General features: G+C 49.3%; 6 protein-coding genes across 6 annotated transcripts; 2 read left to right on the plus strand and 4 right to left on the minus strand.

Moving 5' to 3' along the window:
- Nucleotides 1-3008: 3008 nt before the first annotated feature.
- Nucleotides 3009-5680, plus strand: T069G_06534 (uncharacterized protein; the record flags this gene model as incomplete). The annotated part of the gene is made up of 4 exons (XM_056173744.1): nt 3009-3127; nt 3211-4414; nt 4550-4679; nt 4743-5680. 4 exons carry the CDS (start codon nt 3009-3011, stop codon nt 5678-5680), a joined length of 2391 nt encoding a protein of 796 aa, XP_056027323.1.
- A 1304-nt stretch (nt 5681-6984) lies between these two features.
- Nucleotides 6985-9113, minus strand: T069G_06535 (trehalase domain-containing protein; the record flags this gene model as incomplete). The annotated part of the gene is made up of 2 exons (XM_056173745.1): nt 6985-8860; nt 8920-9113. The coding sequence occupies 2 exons, from the start codon at nt 9111-9113 to the stop codon at nt 6985-6987; spliced, it is 2070 nt and encodes a 689-aa protein (XP_056027324.1).
- Nucleotides 9114-10473: 1360 nt separating this feature from the next.
- T069G_06536 (beta-eliminating lyase domain-containing protein) lies at nt 10474-11704 on the minus strand (the record flags this gene model as incomplete). The annotated part of the gene is made up of 3 exons (XM_056173746.1): nt 10474-11236; nt 11316-11574; nt 11641-11704. 3 exons carry the CDS (start codon nt 11702-11704, stop codon nt 10474-10476), a joined length of 1086 nt encoding a protein of 361 aa, XP_056027325.1.
- A 1633-nt stretch (nt 11705-13337) lies between these two features.
- On the plus strand, nt 13338-14456 carry T069G_06537 (glycosyltransferase family 17 domain-containing protein; the record flags this gene model as incomplete). Its single annotated transcript, XM_056173747.1, has 1 exon — nt 13338-14456. One exon carries the CDS (start codon nt 13338-13340, stop codon nt 14454-14456), a length of 1119 nt encoding a protein of 372 aa, XP_056027326.1.
- Nucleotides 14457-18782: 4326 nt separating this feature from the next.
- T069G_06538 (ADP-ribosylation factor family domain-containing protein) lies at nt 18783-19752 on the minus strand (the record flags this gene model as incomplete). Its single annotated transcript, XM_056173748.1, has 4 exons — nt 18783-19191; nt 19367-19386; nt 19457-19529; nt 19703-19752. The coding sequence occupies 4 exons, from the start codon at nt 19750-19752 to the stop codon at nt 18783-18785; spliced, it is 552 nt and encodes a 183-aa protein (XP_056027327.1).
- Nucleotides 19753-23139: 3387 nt separating this feature from the next.
- Nucleotides 23140-25407, minus strand: T069G_06539 (ATPase family associated with various cellular activities (AAA) domain-containing protein; the record flags this gene model as incomplete). The annotated part of the gene is made up of 1 exon (XM_056173749.1): nt 23140-25407. One exon carries the CDS (start codon nt 25405-25407, stop codon nt 23140-23142), a length of 2268 nt encoding a protein of 755 aa, XP_056027328.1.
- Between the last annotated feature and the right edge of the window lie 853 nt (nt 25408-26260).

A 26260-nucleotide genomic window follows, 5' to 3' on the forward strand; every position in this document is an offset into this window, starting at 1 on the left:
CTTGGGCGGGTACATGGAAATTCTCCTTGGGATGCATCCAACACGGCGGTTTTGACGGCAGCACTTACCCTACACTAACACTGGACGTATCAAATTTCAACGCCTGAGGTACCAACTTTGACCACCTCATCTCAACTTCCAACTACATGCACAAACAACTTGGAAGAAACATTCATCACGAGCAGCCACTTCACTCACCTCCAGCCTCGCTTGGCGCAGTCACATTCAGAGGCGCAATGCCTTTGTCCTCTTCGTCTCTCTGGGCAGCTTTACAACTCGGGTTGAGGCGCAGCGATGCATCCACCTATCCCTGCGAAATGATACGTAGCCGACAGCGGGACGCGCCACCAACACCAGCCCACCTCCAGACGCCACAGCCTCTCTGGGCATCTCTTTTAACAAGAAGACCAGTCGAAAGGCATTTCGTTCGTCCAATGGGGTTGTGAACTTTTAGGCTGCCAGTGCTTTCAGAGCATCTCAGAGGAGAACAAATTTGTCTGGACTTGTCCCTGGCTTGGAGACGAGGTACGTATGGACACCATGGGGGATGAAAGACTGTTATAGAATTGCTGTGAATGCTACAGTTGTCGCAGCTTCACCGGTGGGATGTCTGGTGACCTGGGAGGCCATGACCAAATGTCGAGATGCCCCGAGTCATTGCCAAGTTCTGGGCCCGAGCAACTTTTGTATAATAGCAATGACTTCTCACCACAACACACACATGCCTCCGCGGTATAGACTGCAATGGACTAATGCTCATGGCGGAACTGCCTTTATAGTCTGGCCCCCAACTCTTTTCGTCTTGTCCACACTTATGCTATACTATTTTGGAATCACCGACGAGCCGTTGCAACACGACAATGACGCTATCAATCGACAAAACGACACAATTTCGACTCGGCAACTTTTACAAATGACCGTTTAGGCGTCGAGATGCTCCCAAAATGTCGCATCCCCCTTCCTTCCGGCTGTTGGAGCGAGCCTGCTAAGCTCAGTTTGGAGAAACCGTTAGCGAGGCACGGAATAAAAGAACAAAAGAACCCTTGACCAGCTGAGAAGGAGAAGATCCTTTGATCCACCTCTCCATCATGGAAAGTTTCCATGAATGGAAGTTTTCTCTTTCAACTCGGCACCCGCTTCGGCTCGTCGCTCTCAGCTTGGGTCGGACTAACGACCGGACCCACGATTCCCGCCCCCGACCCCGGGCACTCCACCTCCCCGTGGTGATCCGTCAACTTATACCAACTCCTAAACTGACAGCGACTACTTTGGGCAGTCAAACTACGGGGAAAAAGTCATGACAGACAAGGTTGATGCACATCGTCTGGAATAGCCTCGGTTGCTTCCCGACAAACGACCATCCTTGACACAATCGAGTCATGGCGCAATCCATACAACCACGAGGCATTTACAACTTCGGCCGTGCCGATATTAATTCCTTCTGCTCATGCACCAAAAATATTCAGCCTTTGATCACCTGAATCATTCAATTTTCTGTCAATGTGCGTAACCGGGCCGTATTTGACACTTCTTACATGCGGGAAGGAGTTTGTTTCCGCAAAGCCAAGAGCCTTGAGGATGCCCTCAACCATCCCCCCTCCCTTTTTTTTTTTGCTCACATCACCAACGCCAGCCAATTACAGGATGCACTGTTTGGTACGTAATGTTAGTTATAAGTCTCGGCTAACAGATATCGTTTTCGGTCCAATGCAAGGAGCCCACTCGTCTTCCGTGCTCCGTCCCTTCTTGAACCGCCGGTGGCGACCGAAGCTGCAGCTCACAGCCTTGTGATGAGACTGTTGGCGGGGATCCAAGCTCCCCCGTCAGAGAGTGGACAGACGAAAATGGGCCATTACGCCACACCTTCAGCTAACTGATTGCGCCGCAAGCATTGGTAGGCGTCCTGCATGCCAACACACTTACACTGGTTAATCGAGATGGTGACTAGGTCAGCAATGGACATCGTTACCTTTCCAGGTACCTCTCAAGGCTTTTTATGATTATCATGTTCGTTCTCTTCTCCCACCGCTCCTCTGGCTGTGCATCAGCTCCATGTCCATCTTACAGCGGTGGCTAAGCCATCTAGCAAGCAATATAACAGCATCAAAGACGTGGCATCCCATTGACAGGAATTCTTGGGTTGCGCCTCGGACCCGGCAAAGCTTTCCCCCCCTGCAGAGTACCGGGCGGGCAACGATACGCGACACTACACCCCGCGCAAAGGAAAAAGGCGAAACGAGGCAGCCCACAAGGACTAAAAGCGCAGCGGTAGGCGCTCTACAGGGATCCGATATCAAGAAAACACACCCAGGGGGTTCTTCAATTAATAAAAAAGAATTAGGAGACTGGAAAGTTGCGCAATTAAGCTTCGACGCCTGGTTGCGCCTTGGTTCTAATGGGCGGGTGCGCCGTAGGTTGGGCTGGAAATTCAACCAGTTAGAAACGCAGAACTTGCGGAACCACGCAGAGCCGCATTGCGATACTGGACGAAACAAAGACTGACAGCGATTACACTGTTTCTCGGGCCTCCCGTTGCTGTTGGCTATTTCTGTATTGTCGCAATTCAGTGGAAACACTCAAACAGCCTCAATGGGTATCGTCAGAAAGGACCTGCATTTGCCCTGGCATCCGCCTGTCCATGTCATCTCGCAGAGCCTCTGGGGGGTGGAGGTGATGTTCCTGAGGGGAGTGTATAGTAGATGTACGGGGACCTTGAGGACTATGCAGGTAGCGATGGAGATGCAAAGAGAATTAAGGCGCGCGGTACTGGTTCACCGAAAGGCAGTCAGGCAACACACTGGGCACCATTCGTCCACACTAATAGCAGATGGCGAGGCTCTGGCAGCATGGGCAGCATGGGCAGCATGGGTTTGTGTGGATACACGCCCTCGACCTTTTTACTACTCCAACGCTCCAACGAAGTAGTTAAACCCTTCTCTCCCGTTCTATCTTCTTTCCTCTCGTTTCTATCCTCGATAAGAAAGCTCACAAAAGAGCTTGAACCAGCCATGGCCTTCCCACAATCCTTTCACCAAGATATCGTCGTGGATTTACAACCGCATTTTCTTACTTCTTTCACCGGAGGAAGCAACATGCTTGAAGCGGCCCCAAACGACATTTCTTATGGGTAAGCACTGACTAGTTGGTGGCGATTTAATGTTATCGGTATGCATCCTATTATTGCTACGGCTAACTCACTCTCAAACGTAGCTCTTTCGCCGCCGAGGCCGACGACACGCACAAATACCCTGTGACATCCGGCGGCACCAGCTCGTCCGAAGTTGTTAAACCAATTCTTCCTGTTGCTATTCATAATTCTCTTCTGAGCAACAATGTGCGCAACCCGCAGCCTGCATTGAACTCCTCTTTTCTTGGTGTTCCTACCCCAGTTGACTCTTCTTCTGATTGGCCTCGACAGCAGCCCTGTGCAGCCAATAACGATGACCGGGCTTTCAGCTCCTCTCGTCAAGGGTCCAGCCTCGGTCGCAGCCATCGGCCGCAACATGGAACAGAAACACACATATTGGCACAATATGGACCCCCACAAGGCCATGAGCACACGGGTCGAGAACTCCACCGTGATGTCCCGTATCATGCCAAGAAAGCTACACCTTTTTATCCAGAAAATTATCTTTCAGATTCACTTTCCTTGCCTGGATCATCGCAGACGTTTGTAGCCGATGGTTTGTCAAGTATCCCAGTCGCACAGCCTTCCCTCTCTCCAGGGCAGCTACATCATGCCGTTAGCTACAGCCAGCCCAGCCCAAGCGCCAATTCTAGCTATTCCTCTCAAGAGGACGCTCTCTCAGTCACTATGTCCGATCCTACCGACAGGAAGGATGCAGTGACTAATATGTCCATGCTGGACATTCCAGAATATACTCAGGAAGACGTTTATGGAAAATCAAACCACTTGATGCATGACGCCAAGCCTCAGACATATATCCAGGCCATTGGAAGTGCTGGATTCTCCTCTCAACCCGGTGTTTGGCAACCATCGCCAAGTGTCGATCCAAGCACTGGTTATCCCTCATCGGAGACTAACTCCAGTACTCTCTCTCGGGGTAAAGGTAAAGGCAAACGTCCTCGGACTGCAAGTATGACACGGCCCCATCGTCCATTAGATCCGGATCTCTATCCCTATGGAAACCGTGGAGCCCATACCCAGGATCGGTCCCAGAATGCTGGAATATCAAAGAGGCGTCCGTCAAATGGACAAGTCCCTTTACTTCCCAGACCTCCACCACATGGGGTGGCTGATAGAGGTGGTGTAAGTATGACTAGTGGAAAGCCAATTCCAAAGAAGCCTCGCGGGAAACGCACTGGGCCTTTGCGTGAAGGGGGGCGGCAGCTTGCAACCAGAAGGAGAAACGAGCGGACCGTATGCATTGGCTGTAAGATGGCCAAAGTCATTGTAAGTCATGAATCAAGTGAACGCCTCGGAGCCATCTCAGACCCTTGGCTCCTGTTGATCTCTCTACATACCCACCCACTTAACCCACTTGCCTACTCCGTTATACAGTGTATGACTAACGTGGTTTCTTGCCAGTGTGAGGGTCGAGAAGATGGGAAGGACTGCTTGCGGTGCTCCAGTAGCAGTAGTAGTGCCCCTAAGCCATTTGTATGTGCTCCTGCGAGTTTCTTTGAACTTGTTCAACAAAACAGCACCGTGTTACTTGGTAAGAGGCATCCTGTGCAGGAATAAAATTCCAGCTTTTACTAACGAGAGACCCCTTTGATAGCTCTCCACATGATTTATCCTCTTTCCGCCCACGGCTTCCGTCAACCAATCGAGTTACCTTCAGAGATAAATATAAGACACTTACTCCACATCTTGGACGAACTGCGAAAAAATTACGACAGCATCCGCGTATACGGAAGACAGGGAATACTCTACGAGCTTGACATCCGCGCCTGTTGGGTATACATCAACTCCAGCTGCTCCCCTATACCCCATCCATTCCGACAGTTCATCAATGGACTCAAGGTTCAAAGACAAGATACGTGGAAGACATGCATTAGGGATGGCTACGGTCAACCGTTGAATAGAGACACCCTGTGCGATGTGCTCCTTGCGCTGGATGACATGGCTCCGTGGGCCACATACACTCTAAGGCCAAAGTCTCATGACCTCTACGGGCCGATAGACGATGAATTTGGGACAACCCTTGCCCCAGATGATGGACAGCAAAGACAAGTTATCATCGCTGCAGCCCAATTGTCACGAATAATAGGGCGTAAGCTAGAGCTCGAATTCTACGACCAGCTCAAAAAGGCCCTTGCCAACCCTAGCATCTGCCATGAACTAGTTCTTGAAGTCGGCCGCACACTCATGTCTCTCCGCCGCCGCTTAATCATGTGGACTTACCATTGGGAACGCGTATCCCCTTCCACGACACCCGAGCCTGAATTGCAACTTAATGATGGTAGAGATGGTACTACTATGAGCCGCCTCAAGCAGCTCTGCCAGGTCCTCTACGTTTATTTCTGCTACATGAGACGGCGACTGCCCGCTAATGAGCAAGAAAGCATACGTACCATGACGGTGCTGTATCCTGACAAAGAAGGGGAGGTGCAAGAGAGCTTCCCACAGTTCGAGAGCATTGAGGGATTTGAGGAGTGGCTGTATTTTAAAGATCAACCAACGGCAAAGACGGATATGGACAGCGATCAGATATAACAGACGTTGTTACACGACTGAGATTACATTTACTTGGCTTGAGAGAGTATGGGTTTCCTTCTTTTCATCTTTTCCTTATGAACCATGTGGAGGAAGACGTATTGGGGTTTTTACGACGCGATGAGGGTTTTAAATTAATGTGGTGGACGAATAGCACACGAGTTTATTGGGTCGACGGATGGATGCTTAAAAATGACAGATATGGATGCCGATGAGAACAGACATGATGACACGATATTTCCTTACCTAGTTATCTATTCAACATTTTTTTTCCCCATACATGCCTCTCTTACTCTTCTTTCTGGATCAAATCAACGACACTCCTTCCACAATCTATGGAGCTATGTGAACTTTCACCATGCGCAAAACAAAATGTTTGCTATTCAGCACCCTGAATACACTATCTAGCAGCCTAGCGACTAGGTGGAATTATGTATCGGAGTCGGATGCGATGGAAAGCCTTTAATCTGCAATTATAGATGCTTATTTAGGCGGTAGACACCTGATCTCTCGAGTATCTGCTGCTATCGCTGCTCTTTGCTACTATCATTATTTTCTACTAGCATTTGCTACTATAAGATCTGCTATATTCCTCTGCTATCACGTTTTATATGCTTACTTGACATATATCTATCCAGGTATCGGGGGCTGGAAGGTTATGTTAGCCACGTTGTGGGAAGCAGATTTATGGTCACAATAACACCACCCGATCTAAAGACGGATTTTAGGACTGTCTTGTCACTCAGTGAGCAGGATTCTCGCCACTCAGGTCCGAATAAAATAGCCCCTCCGATCTTCATGCGGGATCTTTGCGACTTTTTCGACTTCGCGTCGTAGATAATCGGGAGCTCTGATGAGAAGTTTCGGCAATCGAGCATATTCCGTCGAAAATTGCAGACAGTCAGATTCTCTCAATAGAAGTCGCCGTCATCCAACATCTATCATTATACATTGAAGATAGTTAGGGCTATACACGACTTTTGACTGGTCTTCCTAGCATTTACAGAGAAGAGATGAATCATGAAGGCGATGATGACACTGAAAGGGTAAGAAGTGTCATACATGTCAAGCCGTGTCAGGTGTCTAATTGTGGGAAATGTATTCAAGTTTCTCGATTTCAGAGACCTTGCCTTACGTACAGGAGGGTATTATATTCTATACAGACAAGAAAACACGGAATATAAGAGACGACTTTGTTGAACATTCAGCTACGCAATACCTCTGTTACTTGCTATGTTGAAATGCTTATTTAAGATAAATTCAGACTAGAATTGATTATAATCACAAGATATATAGCTTTCAACTCAAAAAGCATTCGACCTCCTCACCGTCCCCCCAGCTCTCTTTCCAAATTTCTTGATCCTGCTCGCATCAAACAAATCCAGCTGCACCGCACTCCTCTTCGAAGACGACGATGAAGGCGCAGGATGACCCGCCGTAATATTTCCGCACTGCGGTCTCTTGAGCCGGTTCCCAAACGTATCCGCAGCCCACAGCAAGACACCATTAGTCCACCCAAAGCCCTCGACAACTTCGTACTCGCCTCCCCCTCCAGCAGCATTGGTCGAATTATCATCATACTTTTCAAACATGATGCCGACGTCCTGATCCGTCAGCCCTTGCAGCTTGGGCGTCTCGGACGTGGAACCTCCCGTGGCACGCCATGTGCAAAAGGTAAAGTCGAGGTACCGCTGGCCGAGTCGCAGGGCGAGTTGCTTGACGTCTTGATACGCGGGATCGCGGGCGGTGAATGTTGCGGGGACGTTGTTGAGGCTTTCCATGAGGATGTGCATGTGCGGCGGCCAGACGTTGGGCTGGTCCCATTGTTGACCGGTGTTGACATTGCTGGCGGGGATGCCACCGGGACGAGTATCTAGATAGCTTGACACGCGGTCGAAGATGCGGCTCACTGCGAATGGATTGTTCTTGAGATAATCTGGGGCGGCGCCTGTCCATAGGGGGTAGAATTGGCCAACGTGGAACAGGACTTGCTTGCCAGGAGGAGCTGTGCGTCTATCCACGGCGAGAGCGTCCTTGTCCAGGGGCACGTAGATGTTTTGAGATGAAGAAGTGAGGTTATAGTCAAAGTAGCTGAAGAGAGTCTCGTTCCAGAAGACAGCCTGGATGGAAGCGCTGCGATTTGCAGCGAGGGCGCTCCAGGTGCGGGCGGCTGTTCTGTTACCAGTCTGTCTATAGAATCTTGAGATGGCCAGCTCGTTGCCGTAGAGGATGGAGTTGAGATTGACGGGTACGATTTCCTTGTTATTGAGAGATCGAAGTGGGAAATAGACGTCTCTCATTGCGTCGGCTGGGTTGGCCAGCCAGCGCGAGGTGTAGTCGTTGCCACTCTCAGCGCCAGAAGCTAGATTGGCATATAAATCTTCCATCTGGGATGTGTTTAGATGCTTTGTTTCCGGATAGATGATGCCCGAGGCAGCGTAATAGGAGCGGTTGTTGGCAGTGATGAAGTCTTCGCGGAAAGACTCTGGCCGCGGCTGAGTATTTTCCACGGCGTATTGTTGCAAGACATACGTCTTATTGCCAACTTTAACATCGACCGTCCTGTTTTTCGTCCAGAACTCATGCTCCTTCACCAGCAGTGGCAGAGCTCTCCTCAAGATGCTCGTGTCGTTCGTATGCTCAATGTAAACCTGAACCATCCGCGACAACAACGGCGGCTGCGAACGATTCAAATAATACAACCTCGCCCCGTTCGGCACAAAGCCAAACCTCTCAACAAAATCCAAAAAGTTCTCAATCGTATTCTTCGCAATCCCCACAAACGCCCCTCCAGTCCTCAACAGCCCCTCAATAATCCAATACGAATCCCAGTAATACGGCTCCCGAAAGCGTCCCCCCGCAACGACAAACGTGCGGTTCACAGGGATGAAGCTGTTCGGACAAGACGTGCAGTTTGACACTGCGCTGCCAGAGTAGCGGCGCGTGAGGTCGGGCCAGATGGAAATGACCTTGGAGACGAACTGCCTGATGACGGTGTCGTTGATTTTGGAGAGGAAGGTCGGGTTGGTGGTGAGGCTGGCACGGGGCACTTCGACGAGTTCGCCGCCGGCGTCGGCGAAGTAGGTTGATAGGAATGTTTGGAGGGAGGAGTCGTTTGTTAGGGGTTTTTTGAGCTTGTTGAAGGCGGCTTGGATTTCGGAGAGTGGTCTCTTTGCGGGCCTGGTATTACATGTGAGCTTTCCAATTGTCTCTTTTTATGAGTTTCTTGACGAGCTTACATATCTACAAAGGTCTTGGAGTCGGAAAAGGGATGAGCCAGCTCGACTTCGCGGAGGATATCGCCATGGCAATAAATGGGTGAGTCGCACGGGGCGATAACGGAGCCGTTGATGAAGAGGGCATTGACTATGTGTACATGGACGGAGAGAGTTGTCGCCAGGAAGGCGACTACGAGGGATTGAAGTGAAGGCATTTTGAGCTTGTTCCCAGCAGCTGCCTCTCATCAAGGAGGGATTGGTACAAAACGACAGACGCGGGACTACGTGGGGATATTTATAAGATGATGGAATTCACTACCTGTGATATAAGTGAAAAGGTTGGTTACATCAATATAAGCAGAGTAGAGTATATGACTCTTGGCATCATCATGGCCCAATCCAAGTCTTTGGTCCACCCTCCAACTTGGCACTTGCTTGTGCCGTGGTTGACGGTTTGCGGGGGGAACTATTGTGATGCTTGGGGTGTGGTGGCTTGGTATGTCGTATGAGGCTTTTGGAGTTGTCACTTGGGCCAGGGACTTGTGGTTGAGATGAAGCCAAGGTCTGTCGTCAATTACATATAGAATGTTTAAGAAAACATTCATATTATGTCTACAGTTTCAACACGATGTCTTCAAATCTTCCTTCTAAAACCAATCTTTAATAGAATCTCAATCAAGCATAAGGAGATTGAGGTACGTGAGACATGCAGATGCCAATTCGAATCCCCACGACGCTTCTCCACAGCATCTCCAACGCCTTCAGCGCTAGTTCAGCCCCCGCACGCGCTATTGTATGCACCCATTCTTTAAAATGATGATGCTTATTTAGAAGCTGATGTATGACATGGAATTTCATATATGGATAGAGCATGTATGTACGAGACATGGTATTGTTATAACACTCCCACGTCTCACCAAGTTACCCTCGACACAAATAATCCGCCTATTCTTACGTCTCCAAGGAAGCAATTGAGGAAAAGGATAAAGTCGTATTGTCTTTACCATCCCATCCAGGCTTCTCCAATGCTTCCATCGAACACTTAAAAACTGCATGACGTCAAAAAGCACCAACAAACCATCACCCACCGAAATCCCGTCCCCCAAACGTGGCGGCACCAATTGGTCATCCGACGCTTTCCGTTGGCCTCAAACTCAACGGCACGGTAAATCCAAATAAGATCATTGGCAGCAAGAAAAGTCAATCGCTCACCTTTGTGACCACCTTCGGAGTATCCGCCTTGGGGTAAACGGGCCGTTAGTGTCTTTGGTCTAAGAAACGAGAATTAAGCTGTGAGGGAAACAAGGACAGGTTTTGGGAAAATAGTCGGCAGTTGTGGCTTATGAAGGGCTCACGGGATGTGATGATCGGTGGCAATTGGTGACATGCGGTGTGTAATTGACCGAAGCTATTAGGTGAAGGCTTACGTTGCTTCACAGTATCAGTGAATGAATGCCGTGCTCTGGTAAAGGCTTGCATAGACTTCATGTTACTGCATCGTGTCGTTCATAGTGTGTATATATGTATGTACTCATGAGAACAGCAGTGCTAGGTATTCATGACAACTCATCTCCTCTAAGCAAACACCTTCTTAAACACCCTCTCCAACCGCTTGAGCACCTCGTCGCCGTTCTGCGCAATCTGATAGTGTGTCACCAACCGTCCACCGCCAACCTTCAATCCCTCCGCCTCACTCAACTCCGTAAACTTCTCCAAGCTGCAACCAGCCGCCTCAATGTCCACCCAGGCCATGTTTGTATGAACCGGGTGCACCAGCTTGCCCCCCATGCCCGTCCACAGCGCCTCAACCTTCTTCGCCATCTCATGAGTCTGCTTCAACAAGCCATCACTTCCCTTAGAATCAGTGCCAAATGTCTCATCCACAGCCACTCTAGCCACAGCCGTGATGAAGCCCGGCTGCCTCATACCACCTCCAATAGACTTGCGCGTCCACCGAGCGTGCTCCAGTGTCTTCTTATCTCCAACAATGATGCTACCAACGGGAGCTCCCAGCCCCTTGGAGAAGCACAAGCTCACAGTGTCAAACTGCGCGCAAAACTCATCCAGGGAGCCCGCCCCGGAAACGACAGCCTCCCAGAGACGGGCGCCGTCGCAGTGCATCTTGATGCCGTTTTCGCGGGCGAACTGGGAGATGCGCTTGACCTCGCTCAGGGGGGTGACCATGCCGTTGAGGGTGTTTTCGAGGCTGATGACGCGGGTGGGACAGTCGTGGACGTTGTCGCTGATGATGACGTTGGCCTTGATGTCCTCGAGGGTGAGATACATGCCGTTCTTGGGGACGACGGGCTTGACAGTGGCGCCAGTCAGGGAAGAGACGCTGTTTAGATGAATGTTAATGATATATAGAAACAACAAGAGTAAAAATAAGAAAGCGATAATGAAAATGAATCACTAACCCTCCAGCCTCGTAGAGAATAATGTGAGAGCGATGATCCGCAAGGACGCCGTGAGGAGGCTGGACCAAGAGGCTTCGCAATGCCACCTGGTTGCCCATTGTGCCCGACAGAACAAACAGACCGGCCTCCTTGCCAGCCAACTTGGCCACATGAGCCTCGAGGTCCTGCGTAGTGGGATCTTCATTAAAGACGTCGTCTCTGAGGGTGCAGTTGGAGATGGCCGCCAGCATGGACGGCGTGGGGACCGTCATGACATCGCCTATGAGTGAAGCAAGTTAGCAGACTGGTCTTGATTGAGCATTAATATTAATTCTTCGGTTCTCACTTCTTAAGTCGAGCGATCCAGCGCCCTTGACGCCCACCCAGGCATTTCCTACTTCAATTCCCATGGCTGTTGATGCGCTGTTTCTGATGAGGCTGGTGGAAAGATGTCGTCGTGTGAGGAACGGCGACTGGCGTCTCAAGAGATGCCCGGTTTGTTTATATACAATTGCTCGTGAGCTTGACGCCGAGGCGAGATGCAGGGAAGACAGCGTGCCCCTCATTGAATGCTGTGGTTTTTTATATACAAATTGAACTCAACGGCCCTGCAATGGAGTGGAGGGGTTTCGAGGGGCCAGTTTGTGGAGGGGCTAAACAATGAGCCGCTCCGCCCCGGCTCCGGGGGCCGGGACATGTCGCTTGCGCCCTCCGTGGGAATCACGGACGCCCTTTGGTTGTTTAGTTGTTTCTAGAAGGATATGATAAGGATAGTATAGTGTTAATTTGACTATCTCTTTGGTTTCACTGCTATTATCCTTGGTTTCCTTACTGTTATCATCAGCACTATAACTTACTGTGGCTAGGTATGCTTGGTGGCTAATGGCTCAAGACTCAAGTACTACTCTGTTGGCACAAGGACACAAGGGCAATGCAACAATTATTAAACTCGGCTTTTTAATCTGGCGGTTAAATGCAGTGGTTACATGCCGGATTTATTGATGACTTTACATTTGCACCAATTCCTCAACACCTTACAACTGCATTTATCTGGGTGACACAAAAGTAACAACCGAAGCTTAGTCATTCATTCTGCGCCAAGTTGCTACTATTCCATTCCAATCAAATCACCTACAATGAATGAGTCTAACACAGATTAGAGAGGTACTTACAGCTTCATCTCTCTATGCAGCATCATTCAAACTGTTCTAATATCCAACTATCTGCTTTAAAAAAAAGCACAAACCTCAAGTTGTTTCCTCTAATATGTTAGTCACAGGACACAAATTGGCAGCTTCTTAAATACACGTATAATAAACCACCCAAGACAAACCCCCTGCAAGCCTCTCGCTACGCAATTTCTTCAGCGGCCGTGTCGCACCGCAGCCAAGGGAGAGCGGCTTCTTGGCATCAATTCCCCCTTTCCAGCGCATCAAAGCCTCCTTATAAGGCCTCGTGTGTGCCCAATTAAACCAATTCCTCAGACCTCTTTCTCTCTTTTTTTCTCTCACCAATTGTTCATCCCTTGCCTCCCCGGCATCGTCGCAATGAATCTGACACCATCAATAATCCAACCTAACAACTTCCGCTTGCGGGTACATGTACCGTGACACTAAACACTAAAATCCAGGCACCATAACCACCGCCATGGGGGGACCCTCATGCTCTGCTGACGGCCAACACCGTTTGTGTCGTAGCTTTGCTCGTATCATCTCACTCGTGCGAATCATGGACTAGAAAAGGGCAGAGGTGCGACAGCAGGAAAAAAAGAGAGAGACAAGACCCTTGTTCCAATAGCCGGGATTCGATTCGACTGCAGTGCCAGAGCTGGCGTGATAATCCGATACTCTAGGCCTACTGCACGGCGTTTTCTCTACGCGTCGATCCCTGTGCGTGGCTTTTTTCCGCCCATCCATCGTATTCCGGCGATCCTACGCAGCTCATCATCTCTCTTGCGCTCTCTCTCTATCTCTCGCTCTCCCTCGACAGCTCTCTCCAACAGCTCCCTTCTCTCCAGCAATGAGATGAGATAGAACCGCAAACATGGCCTCCCGGGTTACTTTCGTCTTCGTCGCCGGGCTGCTCAGCCTGTCCTACTGGCTCCTCGGCCAGCCTCTCCTCGCCTCGCACCCCGAGCTTCGCCGCATCTCCAACCTCGACCTGGTGCTGGGCGAAGAGCTGCCCTCGCACCTCAACTTCTCGTCCCGGGCGCGCGACTACTACGCCTCCCCCCAGGCGCGGGCCTTTTGCGACGCCCACGGCTACACCGTCTTCGCGCCGCAGTCGCAGTCGGGCGAGCGCAAGATCTACGACCTCTTCATGGTCAACACGGAGCTGGACTGGATGGAGATCCGCCTCGAGACGCTCTACGACCACGTCGACTACTTTGTCATTGTCGAGTCGCCCAAGACGTTCCAGGGCAACGACAAGCCGCTGACGGTGCTGGCCAGCTGGGAGCGCTTCCGCCGCTTCCACGACAAGATGGTCTACCACCAGCTCACCTTTCCCGCCTCCTTCGACCCCAAGCGGCCCTGGGACTATGAGGATCTACAACGCGACGCTATGTACGACCAGGTCTTCCCCCAGCTGGCCGGCCGCGCCGCCCCCGTCTATGGGGACGTCATCCTCGTGGCCGACGTCGACGAGATCCCGCGCCCCGAGTCGCTGTTCCTGCTGCGGACGTGCAACTTCCCGCGCCGCCTGACGCTGGCCTCGCGCTTCTACTACTACTCGTTCCAGTTCCTGCACTCGGGCCCCGAATGGCCGCACCCCCAGGCCACCTACTACACTGGCTGGCGCACCGTCCGCCCGACCAACCTGCGCAACGGCGACGGCGGTGTTCCTTTCCTGCGCGACCTCGACAAGTCGCGCCTCAGCAACGCCGCCTGGCACTGCAGCAGCTGCTTCGCCACCATGGAGCAGTTCCTCAACAAGATGGCCAGCTTCTCGCACGTGTGGATGAATGACGAAGAGTTCCGTAACAAGGACAACATTGCCAAGGCGGTCCGTGACGGAAAGGACGTCTGGGGCCGGGATATCGACACGTTTGAGAGGATCGAGCGGAACCAGGACATTCCGCCGGTGCTGCGGAGGGAGGGCGACAAGTACAAGTACCTGCTGGACAGGAGCGGCAAGTCGGCTGGGTTTACGGATTATCCTTGAATACCTATTTATGCTTGATTATTTATGCATATTCTCTTTTGGAAGGGAGGCAATCAGGACATGATATCTTTTTATGATTATTGTTTTATTTTTTATTTTTTATTTTCTTTTGGCTAGGTGTACAGGGGAGTCTTGGGCATTACTATATTCTTTCACGCATGCATATTGTACTAGAAAACAGTCCAAATAGAGCTGAGACGTGTATGCCATTATAACCAATATTGTCTAATGAAGCAAGCAATGCATGCTCAAGAGCACACAATCCAAGAAGCGAACGTGAATCAAAGCGAAAGTTTGCCTCAGCCATTCTCTTATCCTGCCTCCCCCCATTATCCCATTACCATTAATGCCATTTTTTGGTGTCCATTAAAAGAAAGTTGATGATGAAATAAGAGCTGCCAACACTCCTTTTGGGAGCAAGCTAGAAGAACAGACTGCCCCGTCCCTATCCTACATATGTGCAGCATCAGTGACACTTGTCAGTGTCGCGTGAGAAGTGTCATTGACGCTGTTCTCTGTATACCTATCGACTAGAGCAGCGTGTTGTCTGTTACGCCTCAGCCCAGCCAAAAGGTGCATTGGCCACTGGCTGTTGTTCTCACACTGTTTTACCGTGTGGAAACAAAGCCGAAAAATGAAGGTGAAGAAGAGAAATTTGGAAATTAAAGACACACGTCCTGTATAACAAAAGAAATTGAAGTCAGCCTCTCAATGCTCATCAATATGGGATGGATGTTGGTGTTGGTTGGTACCTACTGCTGTCAAGCGTAGTGTGTCTCGCCAGTCAAATGTCAAAACTCCATTTTCTAAGAGGTGCCTGGCTATATTTTCACATGTCAGTCCTCTCTTCCTAAAAGTCATCGTTCTCAGTAACATCACGATATACTCACATTCACCTCTCCCAATTCTTTTCTTTTTTTAAAAGCAATTGCAACCTTTAAAAACAACGCCCTTTTCAACTCTTAAACAAAGAAAAAGAAAAACGCCCAGAAAACAGAGAAGCAATGTCTACTCCCCAAACTCCAAAAAGCCACGATGAGAAAAAAGAAAGAAAACAAAAATGAGGAGAGAGAAAGGGAATATCTAAAAATACCTGCATCAATCCAAAGGTGGGGGCGAGATGTATTGTTCGTTGACACCCAAAACAGTGACGTCGTTACTGTTTGTTGTAGCTAGGATAGTGGCAGATGCAGCGTCTGGCGGCCCAACGGACTAACTAACTGAATTTGAGCTGCATCTTTCGAATAAGCTGTCTGTTGGTAGAATCTAGACTCTTTGTCGTATCGGCTAGTGACTATCCTATCTACCGTGGGAGATGCGGCTGTGGCACTTGATCACAGCGAGATCCGAGCATCACTTTTACATTCAAGGTTATCACAACTCTCTTCTACACCGTAATATACCATAGATACATCTCACTCCAACTCTAAACAACATGTACCTCTCTTCACAATAACATATTACCACAAATCTTCTCTACTATTCCCATTTCTCATTTCCCCTCTCTAAAATTAATCCCAATATCGTCATCCTCCTCAATCAACTACCCCTCATCGCCGCATTTCCCCCCTCCTCACCCAGCCCTCACGCGAACAAATCCCCTTCAACCACGACCTCAACTTAATCCATCCCATCAAACCACATAACATACATAATACCGCACCCACAAACCCACCCATCTACGCACACACGCATTACATACATTACATCGCATTAGCATGTCCCCTAAAAAACGAATAACAAAAACCCTCAACTCCCTTACATCGTGCTTCCCTTATCCGCCCAAACACCCGCTGCCATGTCATCAAACCGGGCTCTCACTTTATTACCTGCAGAACCCTATAAACACCACCCGCATCCCCCCTCTTTTCTCGGTGCTGGCTATCATCTCCTCTTGTCATATCATATCACATCACTTCATTCGTTTTTTCGTACGTTTCCTCTGACATTATTTTTTTTTTCATGCTGCATATGCACTCTGCTACGCACTACATTACATTACATGTACATGGCATATACATTGCATGGGCATTTTCGGGCAAAAGACTCGAAAGGAAAAGGCCTCTCTCAACAATGCCCGCCGCTGCAGCAGTTTTAACAGCGAATCTATGCATGCATTCAGCCTCCTGCAACCTCAACAAAAATTCTCCTGCAAGAGACGGAAGAGAGAGTAAAAAAGTGAAAAAATTCTCCTCGCTTTGACACGAGATTGGTCCAGCATGACAGGCAAATGACCAGCTGCTTCAAGGCTCAATGCTCCGTTGCATCATCATCATCATATGGTACTCATATCACTCACCTTTGGTCCAGCCCCCCATGCTCTCTCTCTGCCGTCCACTCAGTCTCACCATCAAACGCCCATGATACAAAACAATCCCAGTTAGAGAAACAAGAGGACAAAACACCTAAGAAAAAAAGATCAACAAACCCCGTAAAACATATCCCATCTCATCACCGAAAACCCCCATCTTCCCCCCATCCAATCCATACAAAAACAAACCCGCAGTCACAGTAACCTTTACTCGTACAAAATCTCCATTCTCAGCCTCCCATGCCCACCCCCGACAAATAAATAACCCACCCCTACTTGATGCGCTGGCATTTCTGCTCATCCCACCACTAAAGCAGACACAAACCACCCCGGTCTCTCTTAACCCCCCGTTTCCGGATACCGTTTGACGGGTACACACACACACACACACATGTTTTTTCTTCGGCTCTCTCCTCTCTTTCTTGTCGTGTATGTGTATGTACAGTACATACATGGATGTTTTGTCTCTTCTGGGCGGAAGACGCCCATCGCATCATAGAGCATAAGACATGCGCTGCTGCACCATGCACATGCACATGCGCCATATACTACTGCTACTACCACTGCTACAGTCTACTACCTCTATAAAATAAAATCAGACAACCACAGCATGATACAAGATAATAAAAGAAAAGAAAATAAATAAAATAAAATAGCCAAAAATCACAAGCAAATCAAAAGAAGAAGAAAAAACCACCCGTAACCCCTCCCGATCCCTAAACCAGAAAAAACCACCCCCAGCAAAAAAACAAACCCCCAAGCAAATCACCAGACAGGGAATGCGGCGCTTGTCAACTGCAGTGATGAGTTGGCCAACGCATCAAGTGGTCCGTGTGTAGCCTCGAGATCCGTCAACCCACCGTCTTTGCCGTGCTGCTTCTTCTTCTTCTTCCTTTCCCCCCTCCCTACGTTCGTTTCTTTTTGTTTTTTATACTTGGGTCAGTGCTATTCACATCTGCCGCTCTCTCTCCTCTTCTTTGCTTTTCCTCCTTGTCAATCAGCAAGCTGCATTCTTTCGTGGCTTGCTTTTTTGGTGGTGATGGGATCACTAACCCCACACGCCCACCAATCAACTCCATCCTCGTCCAAGCCCCGCGCATCCCCATCCATGAACCTTTCCTACCTTGGCTGCCAGGACCAAACACCCGGGACACTCCACGGATCTTCTTGTTTCCAGGTTTCCAGATAATGATTCTTTTACATTCTACATATACAGGCCTACAGCTCACTCACTGCTTGATGGCGTGTGAATGAGAAGCTCTCGCTTCTCGCACGTCGCCAGCCTTGATCGACCTGCATCACCGGGTCCCGTTGAGGTTGAGGAGCCTGTCTGTTTCTGTTTCTGTTTTTGTTCTTGTCTTTGTTTTCCTTGTTCTCACAAAATGCTATAAATCATCATTCATATCTCATCGCCCGGATCGCTTGCTATACATAGGCGCGCCTTGGAGTTGATCTTGTCCGCGGGAGGGGAAACAAAAAACATCGCAACTTATCCAAACCAAAGAAACTGGGGAAAAGGGGGGGCAAATCACACAAACACACCGGGCAAGTGCCCACCATGCTCCAAGCCCCGGTTCCGTTTTCTATATCTCACACTCGATGCCTCCGGATGCCGCCGTCTCTACTTCCGTCCATGCCAGGAGCCAAAGGGGGATTAGTCAAAAGGGCCAGCCCCCATCGAGGGCAAAAAACAAAACAAAATGTTGCCATGGTCGCCATCATCTTTCATGAGAGTTCGTGAGAGAGGAAATTTATATACCAACTGTCGTCCGTCCGGAAATATCTCGCCTCCACGCCGCACAGGCGGGGGGAAGAGGCTGTGGGTTCGCTCAAAAAGGTGCCAGGTCTAGTCGACCTCTTGCACTTGGGGGAGTTCTGGGGCATTAGGGGGATTAATGGTCAGCATCCTTCTTCGTCCTGGTCTTGTTGCTCCCAAGCATAGGTCATGTGCTGTCTTGAGACCACCAGGCGGCTGCTCAGTCGTCTGCCTGTCCAGGCACACAAGGCAAAGTCCTTCACCGACCAGCCCACTTCACCAGGAACTGCACCACAGCGTCGAGATTTGTCTCGTGCTTAGCACTGATGCCGTAACAGCAGACCTCACGGTGCTGGATGCTTTTCAGGTCCAGCTCATCAATCAGCTCATCGACAGACAGCTTCTCTGGGAGGTCAGACTTGTTGCCCAGAACAAGCAAGGGGATTCCCCCTAGGGACGGGTGGGCCATGAGGGAGTGAAGCTCCTCCTTGGCCTGGGGGATGAGCTCTACATCCGCAATGTCTACGATGAAGACGATGGCGTTGACACCACGGCAATACCGCTCCCACATGGTGCGAAAGCGCGGCTGTCCACCAATATCCCAGCATTTTAGTGTAACATGCCCCCGTTGCACACGCTTCATATTGAACCCGACCGTCGGAATCGAGCTACACAAGACTCGCAGTCAGTAACTGGACCGACATGTTCAACTCATCTTCAGGGGTTGCCATGCTTGCCATGGTTCCGAGAGGGAGCAGCTGACCAGTGCAGATCCTCCACGGCAGATCCTCCATGGCAGCAGGAAGAGGCAGAAGGGGGATGGGGCAATGGAAGGGCACTTACTCAAGAGTAAACTCTCCACCCTAAAGGATCATCCCAACAACTCAGTCAGCCTGGCCCCAAGCAGCAAGGTGTGGCAAGGGGGAAACCTACAGCCAGTACTCGCAGCAACGATGTCTTTCCGGCATTTTGCAGACCAACCATGGTCACTTCCATTTCCATCGCCCTATCGACACCAGTCAGATTTCACAGGCACACACATGGCTCATAGCACGGGACAGGATTCGGGTTCGCAGCACGGCCAGCATCGCATCTACACACAGCAACGCCACACACACACCACCACCCAGTGTATCGTGGGACCCCCGCCTCTAATACCGGCGCAGCAGAGCGACTCACCAAAACGTCCTCAACAACCAGTCATACACCTTTCTGAATAACCCGGCCATGTTTAAATCGTTTATGCGAGACGTCGATCGTATGTTGGTACAAGGAGGGAGGAGGGGGGAGGATGAGGATGAGGATGAGGATGAGGGGAAACGGTATCAGCGGATGGCGTTGCAAGAAGTCGATTCGGCGGTACGACCGGCGGTCAAACGTTTGTCGATGTCTCAGGAAGTCGCGCGATGGCGGCCGTCGTTGCCAAATGTATAATACGAATGGTACAGTCGAGAAACGTCGCTGCGTGAGCTCGTGGACAAATCTATCGATTTACCGACAACGGCGCAAAGGTCGTGCGGGTGCAAAGCTTGCCGCCTGGCATGCGATAGGGCCGATGCGGCTAGATGGAGCAGTAGCGGAGGTCGACACTCTATAACTGTGGAAGAATAGGTAAGCTCGTGCCGAAGCTCGTCGACTGCGTTTGGGCGATGCGTAATGCCCTTGCAGGGAAGAGAAAAAAAATCAGGGAGAAAAAAGCGAGAGATGGGGCAAGATAGGGATGCGGAGAGAGCAAGATTCAAGGTTGTTGCGCAACGGTTGGTCCAAGTGACATGAGGGCTTGAGGTGACGCCTGGCGGCAGAAGTAGAGGGAACCCCACCTGGGAGATGGATGGTGGTCGAGACAAGAGCAGCGAGCGGGCTGACGGGCGTCGAAGCACGAGCTCCTGGGGGTCTTGGGAGAGCTAACCTGGGGCGCCGCGAGCTCGTCTGGAATGCGAGGGCGGCGGCAGAGATGAGCGTAGATGCGTAGAAGATGCGTAGAGAGCAGGGTGATGGAGATGGAGCAGCCAAAAAAAAAAAAATTGGAGTGTAGAGCAGGGCGTAGGGCCTGGCGTAGAGATGGCGTATCGCAACGACAGCTAGTACCTGTTGACGTAGGTCCGAAGCTGGCAAACTGGGAGCATGAGGACGGCAAGCTGCTCTGCTCCGCTATCTGGACGGCTAGTGGCCAGAAGGATGGCTAGAAGAGAGAGGGAAAAAAGGGACAGCCAACCAAAGCGCAGCTGTGGTTTGTCGCAGCGGCGCACCAAGAGAAGCTGTACCGTGCGTGCGTGCGCAACTTCGGGACGTCGTATGGAAGCGGGTATGCTGTGTTTGTCGAGTCACCAGACCTACGCTGCCAATCGAGGTTAACCGCTGCCCTGTGCAAAGTGTGCCGTTTCATTCGTTTGTGCAGACTGGGCCGATCATGAGCCGGGGGTTTGGCTCGTGAGGATGCATAAAAGGCACCCCGTATCTTGTGCAAGCAGACCTGGACCTTTTGGCCCAGTGTGTCTCAGATGGATTGTCTGTAGTACTCACTCTCACTGGCAGCAACCCCGTACTGTACTGTGCAGGTATGGGATAGTAAGGTAGAAGGTGATTAGTCCTGCGGCTAGTAATGCGAGGACAGGCCTGGTGATGGACGATTTGCCTTGGGGCAGGACTGATGTACGAGTATGTACGAGTATGTGGTGATTCTCAGTGACAGGCTGCAGCTGTGCTATGCCATTTCCAGCGCCTGCAACGGTGGATTCTGGAGCACAGCGCCTACAGGAATAGCAAGGTCTGGTCTGGCAGCTGCTGCGGTGTCTCGTCTCTGTCTCTGTGCCGTGCTGGGGTGTGTCTTGCAGCCGGTAGTTCTGTTGTGATCGATATTGTGGTGATGGCGATGGTGATGATGTTGATGTTATGTTGTTGTAGAGGAGCAGACGAGGAGGAGCAGACGAGTCGTGAAGCCGGAAATGGATGACTGATGGCGGAATATCGATAAGGATGAGGAGGACGAAGATGCACGTCTGACGATGGCGGGGTTGGAAAGTGGAAAGTGGTCGGCCTGCTTAGTACCTGCCGCTGCTAGCTTTGGCGGGCCGGATAAGGTTCAATGACAGGCAGCGATTTATTTGCCCATTTTCATTGATTTTTTTTCGTCGGTTCTTTTTTTCTTTGTCCCTCTGCCCCGCCACTGAACCTGGGACTTGTACTGTATGTAGTATGTCCGTGTCCATAGCTTGGGGTCTAGTAGTAATAGAGGCTCCATCTGTATCAAATATCACGAAATTCCAGTAATCGAATCCATGTTCGTTTCAAAATTCCCTCCAATCTAATGGGTCAAATGGGAAGAAAAAATTGAAAATTGAAAACAGAAAACGGGCACGCTCTTTCACCGCATAAACTTGGATGCTGCACCTCCCGTCACACACGAAGACATCGAGCCCAGTGCTCTGTTCACGAGGCCCTGCTAGCTCTCTTTTGCCTCCTTTGAGGGCTGCATCCTGATCTGGACGATCGGGGCGCCTCTTGCGAGAAAATGGATGCGACGACGTTTCCGATTTGGAGCCCCTGCTCCGGCGCCTAGCACTTTATCGACAGGTGAGGTGCAGGCATCGAAAGCGAGGTTTCAGTCCTCGAGGCAAAAGTCCCGGCGCCTACAGAACCGAGAGAGATGCTGGGACCCTGGCAGCTTTTTAATATCTCTGGCACCCTGCTCTGAATAAGTGCTACATTTGCACGCTAGAGTGCCCCTGGTAAGAGCAGCTGGCCTGGAAAAAAAAAAATGATGAAGATGACTGATATAGAGCACTGTAATAGGACCTGCAATTCCTAGCATGGTCAAGATGAAGAAGATGGGTTGAATGTGGAACACAGATACCTAAGCTCCATGTACGAGACAAGATGCGGAAATATCACGACCAGGGGGGCCGCTTTGGAGGGGGAAGCTAGGCATTATTACGTCGAGCACCACTTTATGACACCTTGATATCTCCCAAATAGAGTACTAGGCACACCAACCAACATTCGAGGTCATCCGTCACTTTGACGACTGTGATGCTCGGCCACTGTTAGTCTCCCACCCAGTACAGAGGCACTAAACTCGGAATCAGACACAGCATACGAAAGCCATCTTTGAATCAGAACACACATAAGCTGCTAGGAATGTCGATTTATACGCAATGAGGCCTAGCAGCACTCTACAGCTTGGCAAATGCTAAGCCATCACGCTATATGGACCCAGCTTTGCATCGATATCATATGTTCCCTCGAATCGCCTCTTGCTGATGAAGATGACTAATGCAAAGACAAGGGCTGGGAAGAGACATGTCCATCACATCTTCTACACAGAGCATATGATGTTTGCCTTTATGGACATCTTATCAAATATCAATTCATAACACTTCGTTAATAAGGTGTTGATGGCCTACTTTGTTGAAGCTCTGACAAGCGAGTCACGGTTATTTGATCGAGATTTAATCACATCCTCGCATGAAAAACTAGGTGCAAGTAATAGTGTTCCAAAAAGGAAATAATATGAAGATACTAGAGGAGAGAATATGAAGATACTAACGGAAATAATATGAATATACTAATGAAAATAGTATGAATATATTGATGAAAATTACAATCTGAAGATACCACTAGCGTATTCCCTCGTCTTTTGCCAACTGCTCTTGCGTAAATCCACCATTCAAAGTATTGATATAGTCGTCAAATTCTCCAGCCGTTTCAATCACTTCTTTCATTACCTTATAGTCCAGCTTGAAACTATGATCCTGCTGTCGCTCCCATCTAGCATATTGTCTCGCTGTTGTAATAGCATTGCGAATCTCCCTTCCGTTCATCTCTTTGCGAGCAAGTTGTGGGATGTTATCCATCAAATCTGCAAAATCGATGCCTTCTTCATTCAGGTCTTTTAAACGCCGTGTGAAGTTGCGCCAAATCTGGGTCCTTTGGTCCAAGTCCAGGCTATTGTAATGGACTGCCAGTTGAATGCGGGATTTGAATGCCTCGTCAAAGGTGCCAACCCGGTTGCTTGTCAGGATCAGGATCCCGTCGTAGTATTCCAGAACTCTTAGAAATACCGACACCAGCGCATTACGGTGTAGATCTTCCAAGCTGCGCTGCTCCAGGAAGACATCTGCTTCATCAAGCAAGACTACACACCCCCAGGTCTTTCCCAGATAAAGAACAGACTCGAGATACCTCTCAACATCTTCTGGCTTAGTTCCAATATCTCCACATGTAACGGGATACAGTGGCCGCTTGGCGATTTCGGCCACACTTTCAGCGGTCAATGTCTTACCTGTACCCGGTCCCCCATGGAGTAACATGATTAAGCCGTTTCCTTTACCACTGATAAGATCTGTGGATTTTTCTGCTTCGATTTGATTGCTTACGAGAGCTCGAATCAGCCGCTTCGTTTTTTCCTTGAGCACAAGGCTCTCAAACGCTTGTTTGTTCCAAGAAATCTCGCGGAGCCCGTCAAGTTTTAAATCCACCCATTTCTTCCTCTTGAGATTGTATGCCTTTACTGTCAGAGGCGATAGATAAAGGAAATTCTCGTCAGGAGGATTTTCCTGCTTCAGTGCTTCAGAGTCAATAAGTGGACGCCGCATGAAGAAGTCAGGTTTGTGTAATTCGTGATATATCATCATATCGACCATGTATCGTTCATCACCAGAGTAATATTGGCTGTTTTGTGTGTCATCGTAACATACCATGCGTCTCACACGACATTTCCAGAACCATTCTCCTCTTGCTTTCAGCCTTGTTTGCGTTTGCTCATCCACGTAACGGAGTGGTCGAAAGTTCATATCACTAATTTTTCTCTCTGGGGAGTCTTTCGTATCGAATTGTAGAATGAGATTTTTGGCTTCTCTTGAGAACCCGCTATCCAATTCCCAGCTCCAAGCTTTCATGCTGAAAGCTTTCTTAGTTTTAGTCTGGCTTGAGCTCCGGTCTGACTTATCTGCCGTGTCGATGTCTTTGAGCCAAGACATACTCAAATAACCTCTTGCGTCTTGATCATGGTCTTTCACAATAACTTCCCCAGGCTTGAAGAGATATTTAATGTACTCTTGGGTGATTATACCTCTGCGAGTCATATGATCAACAAGGCTATACTCATCTTCATACTGAGATATGAAGAAATTTAGTAGCACTTGCAATTGATCACGTTGTTCGCCCTCCAATGTTTCCAAAAATGGTATCAAGGCGTCGCCTCGTGCATGATATATGGCAATGCACAGACCTGAAAATTCTACTGATTCCACCGTAACATCATCTGGTGTATTGAAACTGTAGTATTTCAGGAACTTGGCTACCGCAGTGGTAAGGCTCGCGGTTACCAACGCAACAGTTTCTGCAGTATGCTTTGGTTTAACTGGTTGGTCGTGGTCTTCGTCCAAAACTTCCATTCGATTGATATAAGTGACATCATAATCTCTGTATATAAGACAACAGACCTCGGGGCGTTTTGATAGGTAAGATGAGGTGCTCTGCAGTGGAAGATTACCAGCAAGAGCCTCCCTATGTGATGTCGCTCCCCCTAACCACATTGGCTGATCAAGGTACATGTGCATTTCTTTCTCCCTATCTGGGTCTTGGATCTGTTTCAATACTCGATGTACTAATTGAACTTTTGGATAAGCTGCTTGTTGCGCTTTCTCTTTCAGTTTGAGGTCCAGCACGTATGCCTGCAAAGTTTCCATGGTCAACATTGGCTCGTCCTGGATATTCAGGGCTCTTGTGATCAATTGAAGAGCAGAGTTCAGTGAGTCAGAGTGTTCTATAAAATTTTCTTCTGGCTGTCGCTGTTGTTGTTGTTGATGTTGTAGCTGTTGTTGTTGATGCTGTTGATGCTGCTGTTCTTGATGAAGATCAAGTTCCTGTAGTTGATGTTTCATTGTTTGCAACATAAGACGTGTTTTATTTTGCTCTTCCAGCAACCTTGACAGCGATAGAGAGTCTGGTACAGTGTCCATGTCTACAGTACTATAATAGAACATTTAGCTAAATATGTATCTAGTTTGGTAGTCGGTAACATTGGGTATAAGAGGATGGATATGCATAATACATTTACATACTTTATCTTTCCAGGGCTACGGCCAAAACTCCTCTCGTCTTGAGATTTATCATTTGCAGTAGTTCTGTCTAATGCATAGAGAATGTGGCTATTGCGATGAAATTCACTTCCTTGACTTCTGTCATCTGAAATAGTAGTTTGTATCGATGTCAATCTCCCAGAAGATGGCAACTGATTAGCCTTGTTTGACTTCTGTTTACCAACTTGCTCTTCGTTAGGAGAGGCTGCGCCGCCCGGATATCCATCGTCGTTATCATTTTCTCTGTGATGGATATTTTCCGAGCGTTTGCTTTTATATTCTGACAGCATTTTGTGCCGTGGCGGCTTAACGGATACTAGCATTTTGTTCACCTGTGCTAGCGGTTCCAGATCCTTTGCTCGCTGGGGCGTTATTAACGATATAATTTGCGCGTATTCTTACGAGTATTTTGTTGACAGAGATACAATTTCACTTTGCACGTCACGGCGGTCCTTGGTATACATACATGGAGGCAGTGTCAAATCCAGGCTGCCCAACGCACAAGTACCTGGGCATTAGGCAGCAATGTACATGCATGTACTTATCAGCCTGGTGCTCCGAAAGTAAGAGGCTACCAGTTGGTATAGTACAACGCACGCAGTGGCGCAGTTTTATGAACGCTGCTGCATGTACAATATGTTGGGTATGATTCTGA

The sequence above is a fragment of the Trichoderma breve genome, chromosome 4 (genome assembly GCF_028502605.1).
Source record: "Trichoderma breve strain T069 chromosome 4, whole genome shotgun sequence".
Lineage (NCBI taxonomy): Eukaryota > Fungi > Ascomycota > Sordariomycetes > Hypocreales > Hypocreaceae > Trichoderma > Trichoderma breve.